The sequence below is a fragment of the Lepisosteus platostomus genome, chromosome 28 (genome assembly GCF_059453375.1).
Source record: "Lepisosteus platostomus isolate fLepPlt1 chromosome 28, fLepPlt1.hap1, whole genome shotgun sequence".
Taxonomy (NCBI): Eukaryota; Metazoa; Chordata; class Actinopteri; order Semionotiformes; family Lepisosteidae; genus Lepisosteus; species Lepisosteus platostomus.
The window spans coordinates 390,811-412,198 of NC_142638.1; the positions used below are offsets into that span (position 1 = coordinate 390,811).

At 43.7% G+C, this 21,388-nt stretch overlaps 2 protein-coding genes across 6 annotated transcripts in view; one reads left to right on the forward strand and one right to left on the reverse strand.

Moving 5' to 3' along the window:
• Window positions 1-8,278, forward strand: part of vat1 (vesicle amine transport 1) — a 38,945-nt gene extending 30,667 nt beyond the window's left edge. Inside the window, exon 7 of the mRNA XM_088622776.1 lies at window positions 275-8,278. Within this exon, the coding sequence (XP_088478902.1) occupies window positions 275-421 (147 nt within the window). The 3' untranslated portion in view covers window positions 422-8,278. The remainder of the gene's footprint in view (window positions 1-274) is intronic.
• Window positions 8,166-21,306, reverse strand: LOC148638500 (uncharacterized). 5 transcript variants are annotated; one of them, XR_015930930.1, is made up of 8 exons: window positions 21,185-21,306; window positions 18,372-18,469; window positions 17,167-17,350; window positions 16,559-16,662; window positions 12,340-15,243; window positions 11,559-11,767; window positions 10,025-10,704; window positions 8,166-8,994 (listed from the first exon to the last, which is right to left on the reverse strand). XR_015930930.1 is itself a non-coding variant. In XM_088622772.1 (7 exons), the coding sequence occupies exons 3-7, from the start codon at window positions 17,348-17,350 to the stop codon at window positions 10,626-10,628; spliced, it is 3,480 nt and encodes a 1,159-aa protein (XP_088478898.1). In that variant the 5' UTR covers window positions 18,372-18,469; window positions 21,185-21,306; the 3' UTR covers window positions 9,645-10,625. The 5 variants fall into 5 exon arrangements, 4 of the variants coding, with proteins under 4 accessions (XP_088478898.1, XP_088478899.1, XP_088478900.1 ...); XM_088622772.1 differs by lacking the exon at window positions 8,166-8,994 and having other exon boundaries at window positions 9,645-10,704; XM_088622773.1 differs by lacking the exon at window positions 8,166-8,994 and having other exon boundaries at window positions 9,645-10,704; window positions 17,167-17,421.
• Between the last annotated feature and the right edge of the window lie 82 nt (window positions 21,307-21,388).

Consider the following 21,388-nt stretch of genomic DNA (forward strand, 5'->3'; position numbering starts at 1 on the left):
CTCTGATTTATAACTATTCTAAATGCTTTCTGAAACCTTGTATTACATTGCCCAAAGTCGGCTTGCCCAGATATGGGCTGTCTCCAGGTTCTGCGCTGTGTAATGTCAGATGAGCACAATATGAAAACAGCTGGTTGGAGTGGTCTTTGTAACAAGCTGGGCACTCTTGATTCTGCGCACCAATGAAGGAGGTGAATGTTGCACATAAAGGCAGGAGGAGGAAGTTGAATCTTAGGAGTCTATTCCTAACCCCTCTCTTGGTTTGGCTCATCAGGTGGGAGATGCCATGAGACGGATGCAGGAGAGGAATAACATCGGCAAAGTTATCCTGCTTCCTGAGCCCAAGAAAGAAGAGCCGAAAACGGAAGAGGCCAAGAAGGAGGAGGTCAAGAAAGATGAGGCCAAGAAGGAGGAGAATTAGGACCCGGGTCAGGCAGGCGCTCGGGAGCCATGTTCCGAGGCAGGAGTGGAATCCCAGACTCCGATTGCACAGCAGTTTGAGCCCAGGCCCCCAGTGCAGCCTGGATTGGCTCGAACTGCTCTGCAACAGGAGTGGGCATTTCCCAGTCCTCCCCTCCTCCGCCCTCCCCTGAAAATGATTGTGATTTGAGTTTTGAGTTGCTTATTTGCTCAGGACCCGCAAACAGACAGACAGGCTTCCTAACACCAGCCTGGTTTTGTTAGGAAATCGGCCCTTCAGCAGATTGGAACGAGCGCTTCAGGTGGCTGTTCCAGCTCAGTTATTAAAATCTGGACATGACTGGGTCTACATCAGTCTCTTTTGGTGTTGCAAAGGAGCCAGAGGCTTTGAAAGCATTTGGGTTTGGCTGCTGAAAAAATACATGAATGCATGCGCACCTATTGAATAACAGGGCTACTGGCATTTCTGTGCATGATGGTCACCCCTCATCAGTTTGTTGCTCACCCTTTATAGCCAGAGACTATTTCCAGATTTTTGTACTCAGTATTGCAAGATCTAGTAGCACTGTTTCCTAAGTGAACGAAGAATAAAAATGAATCATTGTAAAAAAAGTGAGCATCTCTGAGCTTCCTGCCTCAACCTTCCTGCTGCTGTCTTGTTTTCCCTTTGCACACATCTTCTCAACACTTAATTCCTTTCAGCTGTGGTAATGCAGGCTGGCACAAAACGGGCTTAAATACTTTTTGCTTGTGCTGTGCAGGTCAGATGGCAAGAATGTGGCCTAATTAGTTCATCAAGTAGCATACCTGTGGTTTAAGAGCTCTCCACAAGCAGGGAAGCTAAAATGTGAAAATGCCCGCTGACTGATGTATGGTTAGGCACGTAGTCAGTGCTACACCCTTCCAGCAAATGAGAACCTGGCTGCAGTGAACACATGGCTGCAACTATAAGACATGTCGCCCAGCAGCACAGCTGGTCAATGTCCAGGGGACATGAGTCTTTTTCCTCATGATTTTGGTTCCTGGCGTTTTTTTCCCTCACAACCCAGGGCATCTCAATCTTCTGTGACCTATCGGAAATAAAAAGCGGATTCCGGCCACGCCGTCTCCCTCCTCGCGGGAGGAGCCGTGGAGGCGGTCGGCATGGCAACAGGCAGCAGCAGAAACGGGAAAGCTCTTGGCGGCCCTCTCCCCGAATGCATGAGGCAGGAGCGCTGTGCTCCTTCTGGGGCCATGAAGCACAGCCTCGCATTAAAACTTCTCATGCAAAGATCTGAGGTTTATAAACTCATTTTATCAGCAAATGTTTTTCTAGTGAGCTAATCTGGAAGAAAGGGACAAAATCTCAGCCCTGCAAGATCTTTTCTTTTGCTGTCCCAGATCACTTTATTCTGTTTAAATCCAGGTGGGACTACAGAGGCACTTCCTGTTTCCAAGTACAGGGACAGTCACACCCACATTCTTACTATTCTAATCACACCAATTCTTAGCGACTTCTAATTTCAAGCATGGGAAATTGATCAATTTGATGATGCATCAGCCTGTATATAGGTTACAGCTATAAAGGCTGTGATCAGATGACACCTGGTGGTCTTGCACAGAAATGCATGAAGAATTAAGAAGTTCCCCCCTTCGGTACTTGGATAAATGATGTTTGTTCCTATTGCCCACTGAAAATTACCAGTTCCACATATTTTGAACTTGCCTCCTAAGTAAAATATTGCTGTTTTCATCTCTGAACAATTGTTATGCAAATCACTTCTGGTATAAAGGTGCTTTCAGTGTCTTTTTCAGAATGCAGCCTTTTTGACTGGTAGCAACTGCTTCCATCTTCCTTTTTGAAATATCATCTCCATGTTCCACATGCTGGGCTTGACTGTGTCTCTTTACGGGTCCTGAGGAGTTGGCACTGGGGTTAGCGTTCGGACTAGCCGAGGTTGTGACAGACTTGCCTGTCGTCTTCGTGTGAGTGGGACACGTGTCTGTTTGCGCTCTGTTGGTGTGTGTGTGTGTGTGGGCTTTACCGCACGGGGGCTCAGGCAGCAGCCTCCCCACCTGAGCCGCACCCTGCGTCTGCAGTGAAGGTAAAGGCACTGCTCCTCGGCCTGCGGACTAAGGAAATGGTCATTACTAACAATGCAGCGACGCAGGTCTTTCGCAAGTGATGGTTACAACCACACGTTAAAATGCTTCTCTTCCTAGGTTTTATTTCAGTGTTTCCCATATATGAGCCTGTCCTTCAAAAGTTAATTTAAGTTGCATTTCCAGAGGATCTGCCACAGCAATTTGAGGCTTCCCAAGAGCTTCAGGATAATCCAGCCACTGTAGCTGTGAACAGGCTGGTGTGACTCTGTCCCTGGTCGCACTGGTCCCCCTGCTGTGGGCGGTGCAGGACTGAAGCAGGGCATGCTGGGATCCAAGAGCACTGCACAAGGAAACGGCTCTTGTATTAATGCACCTGGAGAATAAAACTTAAACCAATGTTTTGATTAGTGAAAAGGAAAGTTGCCTGTTCTAAGATCCTAAGACCCAACTAGCCCTGGTTTCTCCCCACTTTCCCCAAACACGGTTACTGCTGCACTAGAGCAAAGCCAAGCTTGACCTGGAGATAATATACCTGCAACACACAAGGCCATTAAAATAGATGAACACCATAGTGCCTGGTCTGATGCCATGCAGGGCCTGCTGCTTGTGCTTGTGCTAATTCTGCTAGGAAAGTCGCTGAGTGGGAAAGGCCAGCACTGCTGGGTCTAGTGCAGCAGTGCAGGTGGGGGCTGGTGGCCCGAGCCCTGGTGCCTGTGTGAGGACAGTATTGATATTTCTGCACTCCGCTTGCTGACCTTATTGCACTTCCAAGGGTTCCTGTTTTACTGTGTTTGTACCTGTGATGGTGTAGAGAACGTTTGTGTCGGTAACAAAAGCTCAATAGAAGGATGGTCTACTTTTTTTAAGGGTTTAAAATTCAAAGTTGTTTTCAAGGATCTGCTGCATAATTTCAATATTTTTTCCACAAGACCAAGTGTGCCAAATTCTGTGAAAATCCATTGTCAGAGCTTTAGCACCTGTTACTCATGGGCTTTGTCTTGTCTTTTAAAAAAAGAACCAAATAGAATTATTTCACCAGTTTAAAATGTCTACAGATGTTTTGCTACTATTCCAGCGCTGCCGTGTGCCAAATCCGAGTTCCCCTGTGTGTGGGTCCCCTTGCCTCGAGCCCTGATCTCCCCGTTTTCCTGTCTGACTAGACCTGGGTTCGAGACTCCGTTCCTGGTTTCACTCATTCCCTCCGCTGAGCTTGAACTGTTCGTTCAGATGGGTGTGGGGGCAGGGGTCACGCTTTATTTGAACCCCGATAACCAAACGTAATTCTTATAAAGTTTCTCCCCAAAGAGGCGCCTCTGGGCTGGAGTTTGATAACCTATCTGCCTCTCAGGATTTCACTGCCTTCTGGATTGTATTCCATCTGAGCTCCTTACCCATTTAACCCTTTTAACTTAAACTAGTAATCTGATTAGAGTGGAGCTTTTTAGTAGTAGAAAAGCATAAGCTGCTTAGTGCTTGAATTCTGCCAGTGATGAGCTTGTTCAAGGATCAGGTGGAGGAATGGAGGACCCTCTGAGGGTGTGACCAGACAGACAGGAGACCCAAGGGCTCTCCGATTTTATGGAAGGTGAAGAATTAATAAACCGGGGAACAAGCCTCGTGTTCTGGGCCTAATAGGCACGATTCTGCTGCCTTGGACAAGATGGATTTCAGAAAGCAGGATTCGGTCTGTGGAGGTTTGGAAGACTTCCCCTCACCCCCTCTTCCACCTGCAGGGGCTGTGGAAAACGGGTGTCGTTGTGGTACAGAACCAAGAGTGTTCTGATACCTCAGCTCCCAGCCCAGTCCAGTCTGCTAGAGCTGCATCGGTATGTTCTGCAGCTTCTGTCCCTTTTTTTTTTTAAAAGCACAAGTTGGTTTCAGTGTAAATAGGTTTTGTGCAGAAGAAAACAGGGTGGTTCTGATCCACCTGCATCTGTATGTCCTGCCTGTGAGAGCAGCTCAGTGTTTTCAGAGCGAAAACCAAGCTCCAGGTGTGCACTGTGGCAGACTTGTGGTATAATTTGGATCACAGCCACTTTGCATGCAAGACACGTTTTATATCATTTTAAACTTTGCAAGTCTTCATTTTCTGGGCATTTATGAAACAGAACATGCTGCTTCATGTTTCTGGGGAGAATGGGCGTAGTGTAAAGGCAGTCTCTTTGTCAAATGGATTTGTGGATCTGTTATGTTTCAGCTGTGGTCGGCTTGAGTTAGATTTCCTGTTCTGTCAGCTGATGGTGTTACCCTAGTTAAAGACCTGTGATTGCAGAAGGTGTCCCCTAGTGGGATAACTTTAGACTCTACTGTGATGGGCTGACAAAGTGATTTGTACTTTTCTCATAAATGGAAGAGGTAAGCATAGTTCTCCATTAATACAGAAATTAACACTATCTTTGTGTGTACGGGCCTGTCTAAATCTGAGCTAAAGAAACTAACAAAGTGCTTTAAAGTACATTTTTTTAAAGATTGCTCAGAAATGTGGCTAAGCTAATTTGTTAATGCTATGCCTTTAAAGTTTTTGGAAGAGGTACAACAGAATCACTGCCTAATTTGCAGCTGTGAAAAACATCTGCCTGGCCTTTAACCTTCTATCCCAAAAGCTTTTCCACTCTGTAGAGCTCATCTTCCAGGCATGTGCAAAATCTGCAGAATTGTTTTAGAATGATTATCTTTCAGAGCCAGAGGACATAATGCAAAAGTTTAGTTATTCAAGTCACTCTAGTTTTCTGTTTTATTATACATTTATGGCTACAATTAATTAATTCTGTGATTTTTCTGTATATTACATATATGGATTTCACAGTAGGCTGAGGTTCAGTCTGCCAATAAATTAATCAGAAAAGAAGTTTTAATGTTGCACACAAGGTTATGATAAATATGATTTGTTTCAAGAAAAAGTCCCTCTGCAGCTGTTTAGAGCAACATTAAAACTTTTCTTTTCATGTCTATATGCACGGTTGTCATGTTTCCTCTTTTGTACATTTAAGAGTCATAACCCAGTTTCAAACCCGTGGCTTTTAAAACACACTGTGTCTGAATTTCTGCCCATTAAGGTACAATAACTACTGTCTTAGCTTTTACCAGGTGCCTGTTCTTGACTGCAGTTTTGTAAGGAAATGTTGCATTTTGCTGTAATTTTCCAATAACTTGGTACTTAGTACAGTTTCTGTATAGTATAGATAAATCTGACTTGTCCACATTCCACATAATTGATTTTAAAATACCATGTAGTCTTAATGCCTGCTGGATTGCACCACTACAGTGTCTAGTGTGATTAAAGAAACTGCTGCCAGCTTTAAATCCTAGTGCCTTGTTATTCAGTCTGCAACTGCCTTAGCCATACAGCTGCTCACATACAGACACCCTAGTCTCTCAGTGGAATAAGGCTGTATTCAGGCTTCACTGGAAATACTGCTTTGCCAACTGTCCATGGAAACCAAGCAGAACTGACCCACCTCGAGCACTTGCATTGCATTATGGGATGTTCCTGGAACATACAGTCCAGGTTCTAAAGCGAGAGGGACCCATCCCAGTCTCCGAGCGACTGGCGGCTCAGCAGAGCTCTGGGAGCTGCTATTTAATGTCAAAGGTGGTCATGGTTAGAGAGAAAAGGGGTTACGATTCAGGTAAAGGGTATATTCATCCTTGGCCTTGCAAGGGCTTAAAAGATTAAACTGGGCTAATGGGCGGCAATGGTTTCACTCAAGAAAGATGTATATACTATATAAGCTTGCCTCTGTAACTTTTATTCTGATCAAGGTTTTCTAAAAAAGGCTTCAAGTTCAAAATTACATTTTCCTTATTGAGGTAGTTTTTAAAGCCAGTGACAGTGCGGCATTAATACTGTCCTGTAATTTAAAGTGCTGTTATGTAGGAAGCTAAAGGAGTCCTCAGCTCAATGTGTTATGTTATTGGTGCTGTGAAGGTGAAAGTAACAGGAACCACTGAAAGGGCCCTTTCGAGACATTCTGCTTTTGAGCCAATAGCTGAGGGGCATTTGTCAGCTCAAACATAAAACGGCACTGACTTTCAAAGAAATAAAAGATTGTTTTGAAAGTTCCAGATATTTAAAGCCATTTTTGTCTCTTCAGTTCAGAAAAGGGGTTTGTTGAAATGTTTTGGCAGTGAGAAGCTGTAGCTGAAGCACGGATCAGGAGGGTGGGAGGGAAGAACGACGGGAATTTGTCCAGGTCCCTGGGAGGGGATAATGGCTTTCCCAGCTCTGTGAGGATGACTGCACAGCCTGGCGATTGTTTTAAACGAACCACTAAGGGCTGGAATGGAACAAAAACATTCCTGCAATTTGTACTATGAATGAGTGTTTTAACCCCATTTTTGTCTCTCTGCACTGTAAATTAGCTATACCTGTGATACATGTGGAAATCATTGATTTTGAAGATTTACAAGTACAAGAGCAACAAGCTGTAGGATATTTCAAAACAAGAACTTAAAAAAAACATTTTATGATTAAACCCTGATATTTTTAATGTGAAAATTGGTCATTCCAACTTTGGTGCATTAATAGTGATCCTTGTTAAACATGTTCAAAAAGCTGTAAAAGGAGACTTGTTGCTTTGTTCACTTTGTACAATCCTGGGTGTTTTCTGTGTGTAAGGTCGATCCAGATCTGTGTGTTGCAAAGTGTTTTGAGAATGAAAAATTGACTGCGGGACTGTAAGTCTGTCCTGACCAATACTAGTTATCATAGTTAGATTCCAAATGCTTTTCAAAGAATAACTCTCACAATTACCTCTTTTATGTTTTCTTAAAAGAGCAAGTTGAAGGTAAATAGACAGTAGTCTCTCTTGATGCTTAGTGACAGATACCCAGCCATACACCGTCGGTTTCATCCATCTTCTTCAACTGTGAGTCGGCCATGTGGGGTTTATATGAGCACAAAGGGAATTCGGCAGATCTGGGCTTTGTCCTTAATGAGTAGAGGGCTATTAGAATCATGAGCGTTTGCCGGTGTTTGATGCCTCTTTGTATGTTTTCTAAACCTCTTTTCGGAGTGTGTGCCCTGCAAGGGGCTCGGCCCTCCTGTCGGTTGCTGTGGCGGGCGGTTCGGCCGGGGGAGGGAGTGAGTCAGCGTGCCATGTGTGGCACAGCAATGCCAGTCCTCGTGTGCCATCGCCATCCTGGTAACGGGAATCTGGCGCTCTGATGACTAGATCTGACAGATGGCTGAACCAGACAGTTTCTATAATATGTGTAGAAGATGGCTGGTTAGAAACTGAAATTTCTGATTTTTCTTTTCAACTAAAAATCTATTCTGATTGTTATCACTGTTGGTTGAAGTAATAACAGTAAAAATTATCTACTGACCTTCATTTGCAAATGTCTTTTTGTTTCACCTGCAGCTTGTTTTGTGAATGGAGCTCAAACTGAACTACACTGTTAGCGGTTTATTCCCTGTTTGCTTCTAATTTGTGACGTTTCCTGTTCTCAGTAATTCCTCTTACTTCAGCTTTGAGCTTCATTTGTGTTCTTTCTTTTCAGAGACACTTCTGTTTACACTGTCTGCTCATGTAGTTACTTGTGAAAATTTAAAGTGTTTTTTTTTACTTTGGATTTTTTACAAACTGTGATTATTTTAAGTATTCTCTACTTTGTATTTAAACCCTTTGAAAAATGCTGCTTCTGTGCTTGCCTCTGGATTGAAGATGTTGTGCCAATGCTGTTTACATGGACTAGAACCTGTACTGCTTTTCTGCCTAATGTTACCACATGCCTTACGTGTTTTCCAAAATTAATAAAAAGCATAACAAAAGATGAGGTTGTTTTGCATATGTCTGTTCAAGCAAGTGGTAACAGAGCACAAGGCCTGCAAAATGTTCAGGCTTTTATCGAGCTAAAAATCTCCTTGACTGCACTGACTCAACACTTCTCGAGGATCTTTAAGAGATCAGAGAGGTGCAGCAGGGCTGCACTCGGGGTCTAAATCAGTGATCCAGACTCCTGCTGCGGCAGGATTTCTAGGTAACTGAGCATCATGGGGAGCTGCAGACCTGGAAGCAATCGATTAACCATATAAATCTCAAGCAAACAGGATCGTGCCTGAGTCTCCTCTGGGCCAAAGAAGTCCTTAGAAGCGTAGAATGGACGTGGACGTCACAATGACTCTCCAGGAACGAGGATCACTGGTCTAATGGCTCCTACAAGGCAGCCTTTCCATCAGAAGCTTGTTTCTCCAGTTCTAATGTGCATCACTAGTCATTAGGACACCACAGATAATGAATTCATAAATAATGAATTTATGCCGTTAAAGCTGAGGGACCCAGCTCCAGTCCTACAAACTGCTGGACAGGGGTCTTTGAGGACCAACATTTGGCTCCTCTGCCTTAAAATCTTGGGTGAGGTTACCAGCTCCTGTGGCTGTGCTGGGAGTGTTTGAGCTTGAAATCGCCTGAAGCTCAGTGATTCTGTCCTTGGAGCTGGGTGGTGGAGGGTGCTTCTTTTGCAAACCTCGGCTCCCTATTTTGATCCCTGTGGGAAAGGTGCATAATCTCAAACCAAAAATGTCATTACAGGTATCACAAAGTTTGAATGCAATGAAGTTCTAGGTGTAAGCTTTTAATCTAAAACAAACTCTAGAGCAGGGGTCATCACACCCAAGAGCAATTTTACCCATACACTCTTATAACTATCATCACATTTTTCATGATTAACTATTCTTGGTAAGAATTTGCCTCAACCCACATAATTGTGGTAAACTGCACTTGGCAAAACGTAGAATAGAGCATCGCAGCTTTGAACTGGGCATCAGATCAGTCCCCTAGCTGCTGCTGCATCCTGCTCAGCCCTGGCAAGGCCTCCCAAGCCCCTGGTCCATATTTCCTGTACAGGCGAACACAGGTGAGCTGGGCTGAGAACAGGCTTCCAACGGAGACGGACTTTCACCCGAAATTCACCTCAAGTGTTCCCTGTCTGCCCAAGTGATTATGATAAACATACCAGGTCAATGATTAACTGCAGATAAGTTTCCATACAGAGTGTCCATTGTGTTATTTCTGCCTGAAGGCTAAGTGAAAATCTTGTTTAATAAACTCTCCTATCTGGAATGTTTTTTTGTGAGACAATTTCTAGTCTTAGTCTTTTCCAGAGTAAGAGTAATAATCACACAGAACTCCACGGAGTAAAATAAAATTTTGCAGTTTTTATTCATGTCGTCTGACTGCGTTGATCAGTAGACACTGAGCAAGGACTGCAAACCAGATTGAAGCTGTGCTCCAACGTTGGGAGAAGCAGGTCCCAAAGTTAAAGTGCTGCGTAAGAGCGCAGGAGTTGCCTTCAGAGACGACCACTAAGATCCGCTCAGACTGTGCATCTCAGTTAATACTCCTGGAATGTCATTCACAAACAGCTATAGAAAAACATTTTACAATAAAACATACAGAATCTGAGTAAAGAAACCAGTGAATTACTCTACATGATTCTGTGTTGGAATCACTCAAGGAGAGAATTCAATAATATAAAACTATTAAAAGATACTTTTACAGTCAAAGTAGGACGTTACCTGAAATGGTTACTCCACTTTACCAGCATCATGGTACAGGAACAGAAATCAACTGTATTCAGATATAATTCGTCCTTTTTTAAGAGGGAAGATGTGCTGCATCATTATTGAAGTCTGCATGGAATGTGAACTGGGAGAAGGGTGGTTAATTTTACAAGGAAAGATAGGGGAACTCCTTCCTCCAGATACAAGACAGAGAAATGTTGATTCAGCTCCACAGAGTAGAGTAGTAGCAACTAGGGACATTTTTTTCCATTAAAATCATGACGGCATTCTCAAACTCAGCTTAATTTGAAGAAAGGCCACAATTTGTTCTGCCTTGAACACTGGAAAGCTCTTATCAGTATACTGAGAGGGAATATAAGTGCCAGCAGTACAGTTATAGCTCAGTTGTAGCTTCACCATGTGGACATTTGTGAATATGCAGGTAGCTAGAAAAACTTTTTTCAGCGAATATAAAAAAATATACACCTCCTTAATATAAAATTAAACAAAAACTGTCCTGTAAGCACGAAGAGTTTTACGATGATTCTGGACGAGCTTGTTGATCCAGCAGTAGAAAGGTCCATTTTCCTGAGTCATGGCAGAATTCAGTCTCACTCTACTTACTGGATTCAATTCCGAAGGACTTCAGCACGTCCAGCACATTACTGAGATATGTGGCATCTGGGTAGCCGTTCCTAGGGAGGAGAGTTAAGTGGGATTAGTTACAGTGGGTACATATACTAGGAGGCAAATGAACACTTTTTTCCACAACACAGCGTGCCACTGCTTATCCAGTGCACAGTTTATGACACACAAAATGTAGATGAGAACATCAGACTGATTTTTTCATCTATGTTCATGCTTTTCATACCAGATATACACAGCCTAGTTTGACTGCAACTTGTCAAGCATGGGGACAGGTTTACAATGCCAAGGGCAGGGCCTGTCTACATTTTTCTGTCTAATTACAATTTTGCAGCTCAGCCCTGGTGATCCCTTGCTGTACGGGGCCTGCTGTGCCTATCTCATTCTTATTCCTTCAGTAACTGTTTCATCCTCAGATGTGCTGAATAAGCAGTGACCCCTGAACCAGGGGACACGGGTGCATTTCAAATGGAGAACAGGCACTTTTAACCAGAAATGGCTGTAAGAGTGTGGAACATGCTGCTCAGCTAAGTGTTGAAACCGATATCTAATTTATAGATACGTCTGGGATTTGAAATCACTGGATCAATTAGCTACTAAAAACCTAATAAGCTAAATGGACCAAAGTGCCTCCTCGCATGTGTAAATGTTCGATAAATTATTGTTTTGTGTTTAAGACTTTTACAGGCCAGAGGCCTGACAGAGATGAAAGCAATGTAAAAGCTCAGTCTAAGTGTTAAGCAGACTGAGAGCACAGAAACCCTGCAACGTGTCGCAGGTCACCATTTCAGGAAGAGGGCTGCCTGGAGCATTCTGGGTAAAGCATGCTGGTCAAGAAAGCTCCAGTAGGTTCCATTCTACCCATAATCCTGCAGCAGTAGCCACTCCCTCCACACAAACGTACCCTGACTTTCCTCCTTCCATCTTGGTCTTGTGAGGAATTCTGCCCCACATCACCCTGTCCTCTGTCTTCCCTGCTCTGATTGTGAAGGTCAGACCCTGCTCGAAAGCCTTCTTCAGCAGAGAAAGCAGCTTCTTCCCCTTGGTGTTTAAAGGCAGGTAAGCATCAAAAGCTCCTCCCTTGAATGGTGAGCCAGGGCTAGGGTGGCCTTCCTTTGGAAAAGAGGGAAAAAAAAGTCTGAGTAGAAACCAAAAGGAATTTGATGTACCCTTGCACTTAACTTGCACTCCAAATTTCTTAATAAAATAAAAATGATTTATTGTTAAGCTGTGCTTTTTTTGTCTGTGAAGCCTCCTATAAATTCTAATGAAGACTCACTCAGTATGGAACATGGTAGCTGATATGTTAGAGTGAATTCATTATTTTAAGATGCATGAAGTCAATTCGTATGTCTGTAGTTGCACTGGATCTTGCAAATGCTACACTCGGGTTTATCTGGGAAATGAGCTTACTTTGTGCTCCAGAAGAAATAGCCCTTGAAATCATTTTGAAGGCTCTGTGTCAGGAAGACTACAGAATAGGCAGATAAGTAATCAATTGTGTTTTACAAAGTCTCCTGTGGAAATATGTATTGATATCTTTTACAGGATGGCTGGAACATGTGGCTTTTCTTATCCCTGGAAAGCCTGATTTTTCTACAACCACATGCTAAACATCAGCCCAGGTAAAGACTTGTTTCACACAGTTTGGACTAATTTTCTGTTGATGCTCTGAACAGCCTTACCCCTTGAATGCCATCAGGAATGATGTAGGTGATCTTTAACGTCATGTCTCTGGGATGTCCACTCAGACTGGTGGACAACTCTGTGTAGGTCATGGAGCCTTTGATGCCAACTGCGCTGGGCTGAGCACAAACTCTACAGCTGGTATGGATCTTCAGTTGGCAGTCTATGCAGAGTAAAATACCACATTTTGTCCTGGACACACTGCTATTTTGGCACTGTATGCAGGTCTCAGTGGGCACCACGCGAGCTTGGGCATCCTGTGTCTTGGTAGAGCTCTGCAGGGGAAGCTTGGCACCTGGACTTTCTGTGCCTGGATCACTAGGGGAGCCCTGGCATTGCTGACGGGTGCTGGGATCTCTCAGGTTTCCTAAATCACACTCCTTGCTCTGCAGACCCATCTTCTGGGCACTGTACGCCCATGTAGGCAGCGACTGCAACCCGCTGTCAGTCTTATTACCCATCTTGGGCACCTCCGTGAGCCTTGAGTGGGTTTCAGATAAGGTCCTGTTAGTATTCAGGGTTTTTATTGTCAGGGCGGCCTCTCCATCCACTGTGCCTCTTCTCAATTTCTGTGTGACATTAGAGTCTTTCTGTGTTGACATGCTGTTCCTGTCCTTCTTAGCTAAAGAATGATTTTTACCCTTCAGAGTTGAATTGTAGTGGTCCTGATGTTGTTCCTCAACCCACGTCTCCTGGGTGTTGTCCTTCATCTCATCCTGAGTGGAAGCCATCAGCTCTTTCTCTGTCTGCAACGTCAGGTCATGTGATGAATGTTCCGAGTGATCTGCTGAGAAGAGGGCAGAGTTCGCTGGTCTGTGCTGGCTGAGACTACCATTGTTGGAGCTGTGTTTTCTGGAGGCAGACTCCAGGTCCTTCAAATATGCCTCCACCTTGGTCTGGCTGGACTGGATCTCATCTTCATGTGTGTCCACTACAGAGGAGAGGGAAGCTGCAGTGGGGTAGGCTTCTGAGACGGATCGCTGGGATTTTAAACTTCCTGCATTGAAAACCTCTTTAAGTGTATAGGTCACCAGCACACACAACTCCTTGGGGCCCCAGACACGGACACTGCAATCACTTGTCACTATTTTTATTTTTTCATGTTTGTTTTTTAGTTCCTTGCAAAACATCTCCAAAGTTTCATCCTTCGGATGTGTAATGCCCAGCTGTGAAAGGCTGACCTCAGTGCTGGTGAGGTCCATTTCCACCACTGAGCACAGCCTCTGCAACTCCTGCTTGCACAAGCTGAGCTTCAGCTGGTCCAGCCCCAGCAGAAGCAGCTTTATGGAGCCTTTTTCTTTGCTCTCCTTTATCTGAATGCCTGACGTCATACTGGCGATGCGATCACTGTAGGCATCTTTCACATAAACCCACACAACTTCGGAGACAAACAATTGTGCTGTAGCGGAATCTTCTTTACCAGGGCTGCTGCTACTGTTTCTGTTTTGCCTTGTTGGTATGTTGTTCAGACCAGACGGTTTCCGGTCCTCTTTAGATGTAATCCTTCCCGAGAAGCTGTTGGACCGCTGCACCAGAGGCTTGAACTCAAAGTTGTGTGAGGTGGTGGTGAGGGCTCTGTCATTCAGCACCTCGCCACCTGCAAACAGGTCCATGTGGTGGAAGGTGCTCGATGCAGCAGCTCCCTGAACAGCCTTCACAGGTCCTGTGGCTCTGACTGTTGTGCCACTTTGGAAGGGGCGGCGGTCTTTGATTCTACTGCCGGCAGAAGAAGACTCATATTTCTTGAAAAGTACGTCTTCACTTGTCCGGTCGGGGCCTTTGAGATCTCTCAGGTAGAACCCTCCGCTTGAAAAGGCTTGACTTCCTTGGGAGGCAAAATCCCTGGAGAACATATGAGCCCCTTCACTTGGCCCCAGCCGAGAGAAGAGGTCATCGTCACCAAGCACCTTGCTTTTCCACACAGGCTCCTTGCAGCTATTGAAATTGGCAGCCAATCTATAATCTTTGCCGCCATCGGGTTTACCAGAGCCTCCTAGCTTGGGATGTTTGTCATTTTTATCGTCCAGGGAGGTCCTGGTAGGCAAGAGTGCAGAAGGGTTTCCAGAGTCATATTTTCCAATGCTTCCTTGCTTCATCTGGATATTCAGCAAGTATTGCTTGGCTTCCGACACGTCGCTGGAGCTGCCTATGATGTATATGTAGGTCTCATCTTCGCTCAGAAGGATCTTGGGATAGCGAAACTGTAGGATTTCGCAATACAATTTGCTCTCGGTAATATCCTCCTTCAGGATCTGCTCTTTGCGTAGCGTGCTCTCATACTCCTGGTACAGACTTCTCAGATCCCAGTGGGCTTCCTGTAAGCTTTCCATGCTTCCCAAATTTTCTAGGCTGGACTGTAAGAACAAGGTGGTCACGTCTTTGGTGCTAATATCCACCACCTCCACTTTATGCTTGCAAAGGATTTGCTTGTATTTCTCCTCGCCGTGCTTCTGAATGTACTTGTAAATATCGGAGTCCATCATCAAGCTAAAATCCTCCGAAGCCTCTGTGGCATGTCTTGTGCTGTCCAGATGCCCAGCCCCAGTAGACTCAGGACAGAGCGAGCTGGGACTCCTGGGAACCGGGAATGGAGCACGCTCCTTCATCTTGTTCTCCTTCTTCCTTTCAGCCTTCTGGGAATGGTCTTCCTGCCCAGTAGGACCTGGGCTCTTCTCGCTCGTCTTGAGGACTGGGGATTTAGCAGGCTCAGATGTCTGCAGAAGGCTCAGCACTTCGTTGGCAAGGTCCTGAATGTCAGAGAAGCGACCTTTGACAGTGCACAGCTCTTCTCTCTGGTCAAAGCTGAACTGCACGTCCACAAAGTTCTTCTTGAGAGTCCTCATCGCGGCTCTGCCAGCGGGCAGCCTGCCGTAGTCCACAGTCATAGCCACCTGCAGGAAGATCTGGGAAAGACACAGGAAGAGAATACCATAAAGGGTGAATCTTTCATTCATTCTTTGGGCTTAATATTTTACGGCATTCAATGTTTTTCTTTCCCAGTCTAGATTTGTAACACCGAAACAAGTTCTATAGCCAAATGATTAATTAGGCCAATTTAGTAAGACCGAACAACAGCTCGCTCATTTCAAGCACATTTACCCATCATTCCTGGTGAGGGGTGTGGCAACCCAACCCTATTCCAAGCATGGGGCACAAGAAGCGATTACACCCTGGTGGGGACTGCAGTGTAGGACCACATAGATACATAGACATACAGCAAAACATATAGAGGCATCAATTAACCTACAGAAACTGTAGCACCTAGAGAGCATGCAAACTTGCATAGAAGGATCAGAATGTATAGAAAATGCCTATTTCAAGTTATATTTGAATAATATATTTTTTCTTTCCATATCTTTCTGCAGCCCAGCAACAATTTCTAATAGTTTTTCCCTGTCACAGACCTTAATAAATACAAACTATTTTTGTCATTGTAATAGGTTTGTATTATGGAACTTAAAATTAAGTATTTTTATTGCAGTAAGTTTAACATCACCTTTAGGTCAACGGAAATAGCACCTTATCAGGCGTTTCAGAAAAATGCATTGTAATTTTTATTTAGAAAATTTGCTTCTGGGAAATTCTTTCAGTCCCTGTAGACAGCCCATTAGTAAATGAACTCATCCACATATTCAGAGTTATTCTTAATGTCCAACACTATCACTGCATTAAGAGCACAATTTACTGATTCAATAAGATCATCTTGGCGATAATGACTTTTTCTGAGTTTTTGAACCACTTCTTTCTAAGAGACAGACCTTGCAGGGCTGTAATCACCAGGCTGTAATTACCTTGCTTCATACTCCTTACATACGATGACAGAAGATTGTTGTCAAACCTTAAATCAATTCATGAAATCATCTGTGCAGGTGAATTTAAGTTCATAAGTAAGCATTCTTTTATAAATCAAGCTACATTTATTTCCCTTGACAAGCATTTGCCTTTGTTGAGATCATGCACACTGATTACTACGCGTTTCCAAAGGAATCCGATTTCTAATGACTGACATCTTGTGGCATTACTGGAGAAGCAGAATGTGCTCTAAATGTGGAAGTTGGCTTGGATACATTAATTTACTTTCCTTCTGCACCATCTTATAATTACACTGCAGTGCACTCTCAGAAGCTATTTTTTAGGTCGAATAGTTAGCAAATTAAAAAACCAGGAGCAGCAGCCAAGAATCAATCACACATCAAGAAACCTGGGAGGGGCTCTTACCTCATCTGGGCTGACATCACTGCTGGGAAGGCTCACGGTCACTTCATACTGCTGGTCACTCACAGCTAGAATGTGCTTCCCTCGACTGCAAACCCTCTGGGCCACTAAACAAACAAGTCCAATTCATTTATACCACACAAACCACTCTGGGGCCTAGAATGCCCACCTAAGGCACATCAGATAGTACAGTTCAAAATACCATTTAGTCCTTTTCATGCATGCTGATACAGAATTTTAAAGGTTACAATTATGCCTCTGTTCTTGACAAACAAGGACTATCATCACAGTCAGCACCGACATATAAAATTACTATTAATTAGACTGCAGCACTGCAGACCTAACAATACAAAATGGTGACATTAATCGCAGTAAGAATCTGCTTTTATTTCTGTTTGTGTACTGCTGTCACATTAAGGCCAACATAAAATCTGAACCCTGACCCCTTTGTCACTCACAACTTTCAAACTCTGCACTTGACTCTAGCTCTCAGTTTGCCAGAAGTTGGGTTTTAACAGCGGGTCAGAACCGTGATTCCCTCTGGGTCGAAGTGCGTCTTCCTGAGAGCTCAGGGGCCTGTGTTCCCCAGCTGTGTCCCGCCCTGCACTCGCCTTCACTGTCTTCGAAGGTGATGAGGGCTGTGGTGGAGGAGTCGTCTGGTATCGTGATGCCGATTATTTCGCCGCCTCCGTTCCGAGTCCTTAAGAAGTGGATGGCCAGCTTGTCTGCCAGCCTTTCCTTGGAAACGCCAGTGGGCAAGCCAGTCACCTGCACCGTCCTCCTTTCCTCTGCCATCTGCAACACAGCACCAGCTCAGCTGCCGCAGCAGGGAACGCCGAGACTACCCTCCAGGTTTTCTCTTCCTACTGAAGACACAGCAAGTTCACTTTATATTCATGCAGTGTTTCCAACTATCTAATTTCCATCCACTATGTTCCTAGCCAGGAATCAAACACAAGACCAAGTCCTTTGTGCTTGCCTGCCGAATTCTTAAATCAACCTTCTAAATACTGTGTGATCAATGTGTTTTTATCCTCTTCAGAACACAAAGAATATGAACATGAACTTGGGAGTGTTAAAGACTGTGTTTGGCAAGACTGTCAAGGCTGGTCTGGATACAGACATAAATCAAAATCAAATGTTTTGTTTACCTCAGTTGTTAGTCCAAGCCTGGGAAACCTGTTTGCATAAACTCTACCTTCTTGAGTGCATCCACTCCACTAGCCAACCAAACCCCCATCTATCACCCACACGTCTGATTATAACTCCTGCCTGGGCTGCGCGCAGCCCCCAGTCTCAAACTGAAATCAAAGCTGCTCTAAAAAAGCAGGATTTATTGGAGAATTTTTTTTGTTTGTTTGTTTGTTTGTTTGTTTGTTTGTTTTACTTATCCATTCCTGAATGAAGACATCCTAAGGTAGAAAAGAGAATTAGATACCATGATGTCCAGCGAGGAACTCCGCCCAGACATTTAAGGAAAATGAAAAGTTTAAATGTGAAAAAATGCAGAAATATTTCTCAAGTGGTGCTTCAACTGAAAATGATGCATCATTCTTTACAGTTCTTTACAAAGAACCACAATCCTTTTTGCACGCTACTCATCCTCTCCTACTGGCTCTGTGGATCTCACAGTGCACCCCAAAGAACACTGTTCCTTCCCCTCCTGCAGGCTGAGGATACAGAAACACAAACTGGAGACCCTTGGCTTCCAATCTTTCTAGAAGTACATTTTGCAGGGATAGAAAACCAAAGGGGAATATGTTCACCTATCCTGAGGGTGAAAGCAATTCTACAGGACTCAGAGAACAAAACGTACCAAAAGAATGAAGACAGGAAACCCAACAGAATGAACAACAGGAAGCTCTCCTGCACTGAGGTGCAGCTCTGAAGTCTTCAGAAGGTAAGGTGTTCTTTCTAAATCAACAAAGTGAGATGAGATGATTATTCTTTAGGTACACACTGCTTCCCACACACCAATAGCAGGAGGAATTTATATTTTTTCATAAATATTCATGAATATTTGGCAAATGGGAATGATTATCTGTTCCTCCACATGTTATTTTAACCCTGCGATTAAAAAACAACAAAACCTTGACCAAATACACAAAGCTCAGGCGCTGCCAGTGGGCTTGTAGGTTTTTATTTTCTTTAAAGCATCTCTCTTGGAATCAATGAGGTGTTCATGAAAGTGAGGCTGAAAGGATGAATCATGGCATGTTTTCCTGCTTGATGCAGGGTCAAGACAGAAGTTCCTTCTCAGACCCCACTGTCCAAGCAAACTGCTTGATCCAGAGATCCAGATCTCTGACCAACTGCCAGCAAACAAAAGGAGCTAAAAACCACCACATGGCCTCCTCTAGACTGTCACCTTTCTGATGTCCAACCTGCACAGTTCCAAAGATCAACCTTGACGTCGTGAGCCGCAGCCCCAAGCTGTGTGGCAGTGCTCTGACAGAGCCTCATGAGAACCCAGGCCAACATACCACCCCATGTGCATGATAAAGCATGACCTGCTCACTTCACATCTGGCGTTCTCTTACATGGGTTCTTAAGCACTGAAAGAACAGATTTTAGTTTGTGGCCATATTTTCAGCTTATCATTCAGAATAAAATGGGAGGTGGTGATTCAGTAGTGTCCACCTGCCAGACGGGTATTGCTGTTGGCTAGGATCACAGAAGCACGTTATCAAATTGTACTTATAGGACATTAAGAGATTTGTTTATTCAGAAGAGTTAAATAACAGAGAATTTCTTCAAGGGATTATTCAACCCCTTCAAATGTCTCATTTTGCTGAATCACAAATGATGTATATGGGCTTAAACATTTTTTGGATTTTTTGTTGCGAAAATGTTTATAATGCATTTCTTCTGAAATTTTAGAGCGCTAGCCTGTGCTCTGTTCTTTCATATTTGTACCGACTTTACAATGATGGACACTTAAGTATTTTAGAGTGTTTATAGTTTACAGAGCTTATACTTCTCTCTCATCTTTTGTTTATTGCATTTTTATCATAAATCGTATTACAATGATTCTAACATTAAAGGTGCTGTAGAAAATAAAACAATGACTATGATTATTTATTTAAGATATAAAAGAAATTGATGATTTCCCATTTGAAGCACAGCATAAAACTCTCTCCATTCTTAATAGCCTACAACCCTCTGCTGGTCACCTTAAGAAGTAACCAAAGTACACAAAAGGCATTTACAGTAATGTACACATGGATAAAGGGGTGTGCTTCCACCTTACGAATGACTTTTCTATCATAAAATAAGGCAATTCCTGCAATTCTTTCTGCTCCTTTAAGTGTTCCAGTATGAAGAATAGTGTCGATAGAAGCACTACTGGCAAATTGTGTAAATTGCATTCAATGTTTCACAAATCAGTTTACTCTGAACCAAGTTCCCCCGCCTGAAGAAAGCTGTTTCTCAGTGCCCTGAAGCACTGGGACCTGTAACCAGCAGGCTGTGGTTTCAAGTCCTGAGTGGGACACTGCTCCTGCCGAAACGCACATCTGGCTGAGTGTGAATATAATTTATTTTGGACCGAATCGCCCGTCAAATACATATAACAATATGAAGGACATATCCCTGAAATGTACTAAACATTCTATCTGAATTCAGATAGGTGTTGTCTAAGCTGTCTAATGTATACGCAAATGCATTTTATTAATTCACTGGAATTTGTACTTCCGACAGTAGAAGGGGAGTTACGCTATTATTTACAGTTATTTAAAGTACACTAATGGCGAAACCTTCACCTGCGACAGCTGAGCCAAGTATTCGTGGACACCATGAACAGGGAACTAAATGGGAACTGATTTACTGTCAGACTAAAACGTTTCTAAAATGAAGAGGTCCGCTTAGACCTCTTACATACAGTACTAAAATATCTTATTATTATGGTAAAATAACGACGTGCAATGTGGCACAAGAGCACCGTTACCAATATATAATTTTACTGTGGTGGTGAAAATCGTGTACGAACTGACGCACATCATATTCAGAAAGGTCATTGGTTGTTTAATTAGCGTTTCCTATCTCTCGGCATCAATCACATTCAAGTTAAATATTTTTTTTTTTCATGCATCCCAGCCATTTGGAAACTTGTCTTGCTGATCCCTGAGCAAGTGCCCTTTATACCGCAATCAATCACGGTTCCGTTTGCGATCAGATTATTGATGATTTAGTAACATAGTGAGACGTTTCGCCGCGGACCGTTAACCTCGAGGCGTTATCTCGTGTTTTGGTTTTGATTCCCTTTCGATACCATTAGCTCATTAGCTCGAGTTTAAACGGAGGAAAGACCTAATTTTCACGTTTTCTCCTGAAACGCAACTGAACACATGCACAGGCGGACAATATGCTAGTACATGTGTTGTCGACGTAGAGTGTTTATCGCATCGTACTTGTTACTCCAGTGCAGAAACAAAGCCTTTCGCATCGCCGAGGAGACGTGGGTGTCAAAAACTGTTCACAAAAAGGTTAAGGAAGTCCGCAGCGCTGCAGCACTTCGGAAAATGGCGAAATTATCCGCGTCTGCCGAGCCTGGGTTCATGTGCGTGGGGAGAAACATGTTTTCGTAGAGAAATAAACACTTTCTATTTAATCTGCAAACTCCGAGCTTACCTTAATGTCCTTTTCCTATGCGACCGAGGAAAACACATTTACTTTCAGAAAAAGAAAGCGAAACACTTGAGCTCGGACCTGTGCGCTGCTTGAACAGTAGGCGGCGCTCTAGTGACACAGCAGTTATGGGTGTCTGGTTCCCGGGCCTCTATCCTTTAAAGGAGCTATTATGTTATCTAACAATTTATAAATACTAAGTGAAGG

Bases quoted from the DNA above. Each gene is read 5' to 3' on its own strand.
- LOC148638500 (XM_088622772.1), bottom strand. From the start codon at position 17,350: ATGGCAGAGGAAAGGAGGACGGTGCAGGTGACTGGCTTGCCCACTGGC. The intron at 15,244-16,558 runs GTAAGAGCCCCT...TGTCTTTCCCAG, and splicing joins GTGATGTCAGCCCAGATGAG to ATCTTCCTGCAGGTGGCTAT. The intron at 10,705-11,558 runs GTACGTTTGTGT...TCTCCTCCCTAG, and splicing joins ATGGAAGGAGGAAAGTCAGG to GAACGGCTACCCAGATGCCA.